The sequence below is a fragment of the Pundamilia nyererei genome, unplaced genomic scaffold (genome assembly GCF_000239375.1).
Source record: "Pundamilia nyererei isolate P.nyererei 1_Seehausen unplaced genomic scaffold, PunNye1.0 scaffold00101, whole genome shotgun sequence".
In the NCBI taxonomy this organism is placed as follows: domain Eukaryota; kingdom Metazoa; phylum Chordata; class Actinopteri; order Cichliformes; family Cichlidae; genus Pundamilia; species Pundamilia nyererei.
In genome coordinates this window covers 2,165,451-2,167,532 of record NW_005187502.1, presented here as the reverse complement: position 1 = coordinate 2,167,532, position 2,082 = coordinate 2,165,451, and the positions used below count along the sequence as shown (strand labels likewise).

The 2,082-nt window shown below is 44.4% G+C and overlaps 1 protein-coding gene across 1 annotated transcript in view; it reads left to right on the top strand.

The window, feature by feature from the left end:
• Positions 1-2,082, top strand: part of arhgap12b (Rho GTPase activating protein 12b) — a 62,369-nt gene that overhangs the window by 51,993 nt on the left and 8,294 nt on the right. Inside the window, exons 4-6 of the mRNA XM_005740590.1 lie at positions 596-736; positions 859-939; positions 1,457-1,579. Of these exons, the coding sequence (XP_005740647.1) occupies positions 596-736; positions 859-939; positions 1,457-1,579 (345 nt within the window). The remainder of the gene's footprint in view (positions 1-595; positions 737-858; positions 940-1,456; positions 1,580-2,082) is intronic.

Genomic DNA, 2,082 nt, shown 5'->3' with positions numbered 1-2,082 from the left:
AAGAAGAGGGGCCTGAAAACTGACGGCTCTGCCTCCCATTCTACTTTTAAATATTTTAGAAACCAAAAGTAAGCCTGCAGTCAAAGTGGTTGTATCGGGGTCATACAGTACTATGAGGTCTTTAAGATAAGATGGGGGCTGATTTTTTCAAGACCTTATATGTGAGGAGGGGGATTCAACAGGAACCTAATGAAGAGAAGCTGATACTGGCGAAATATGCTCTTTCTTTGTAGTCCTCATAAGTAGTGTAGCTGCAGCATTTTGCATTAAAATGTTTACATGATGTTTACAGTTTTACATTCTTGCCTACAGTTGGGCAAGATGATTGATGCTGAAAACTACTTGAGAACCTTTTAAATGTTGGTGTTGTACCTTACAGTGATATCAACATGAAGCCATGGAGATGCTGCTGAAGTGCATAACATCCACTGTAACTCACATGTTGGAGTTTTATACTCAGCAGCCAGTTTTTACTTTGGTTGACTATAACTTTGTGTCCTGTTAGAACAAACTTGCCATGTGGTCATACGTGTGACCCTTGGTTCAGCCAGTTCTTTGCTTTAAGGTCTTCTTTGCTGTCCTTCTTTCTCCACAGCCACTGTCCTCAGAGGAAAACTGCCACAGCACCCACTCCAGTCAGTCTGACAGCCAGTATGGGTCACCCCCTAGAGGCTGGTCTGAAGAGCTGGATGAACATGGACACACCCTCTATGTGTCTGAATACACACAGGAGAAGGTGGAATCTGATTTTGATTGTGCTTAAAAGAGTTCGGGTGACCTCACCTGTCACCCTTAGCGACTGCACTTCCATCAGATGCTTTTTCTTTATTTGCAGCTGACCAGTGTTTATGTTTACAGTGGATAAAACATGTGGACGAACAAGGCCGACCCTACTACTACAGCGCTGATGGCTCCAGGTCAGAGTGGGAATTGCCTAAGGTAAGATTACATGATGAACTTGGTTGTCCGTGTGCTTTGTCTTCGCTCTTTACATCAGACATCCACCACTTAATGCAGGTTCCTTCCTGTGACAATGACAAGTCTTGTCGTATTACATCACCTGGCACCACTGCACTGTAACACACTTTGCCTCATCCTAGCAGTGTTGAGACCAGTCCTGTTGTTGTAAGTGGATGAAGTTCTGAGAGCTCACGGAAGAGCCAAGTTTACGTTGAACTCTAAGTGACTGGCTATTAGTGGCACTTTACCACCTAATCTGGAGGCTTTAGAGGCGATCAGAATAGACCGCTTCGTTTGCAGAGTGAGTAAACAGTGGTCCAGTGCACACGCAGGTACAGTCAGTGGACTTTACTGTAAACAATGCCTGCTGTGTAAGGAAAGTTCCTCTGTCCAATGATCCTGTGGACAGTAAAAGGAGAGGTAGGGAAAGGGAATCTGAAGTCTGTTAGAAAAACATCTGGACTGTAAACATCACCACTTGTCTCTGTCGTTGCAGTACAACATCTCCCCTCAGCCTGGCGAGGTTCCTAAGAGTCGCAGCCTGGAGAGAAAGCAGCCGGAGCCCATTGTCCTCACTAAGTGGAGGCACAGCACTTATGTCTTAGACCTCAATGACAAGGTAGGACAGAGACCACCACTAATGTGGAGTTAAACAGTGTTAGGCTGATGGAAAAAGGCTCTGCTGTGTTGTTCATGCTGTGTTTTGTGTGCACTTTGAGTTCAGCATATGGAAGGGTGGTGAATAATTCTGTGTGTGAAAAGAAGAGAGCAGGTTGTTGTGAAAATTAATGATGGCCAAAAAAATGGATTAACAAGTTTGCTTTTTCTGGGGACGACTTCATGGTGTGTGTAGCCAGCATATCTCTGTGAGGACAGTGGACACCTGCTCGTCATGTTGTGTGTGATTCAATCTTGTGACATGTAAAACGGGCCAGAGCCACAAAGTACAGCTCACAAACCCACACGCTGACACTTGAATGTCCCTGAATTCCTTTTAACAATGCAACATCTGTTACCATCTGGGTCAGTTATCAGTCTCGCTTGTGTCTTTGTTTGTGAGAGTGCTTTTTTGTTTTTGTCTCTTGTGAGAACAAAAATGTTTGCTTCTGTAACGGTTTTTTG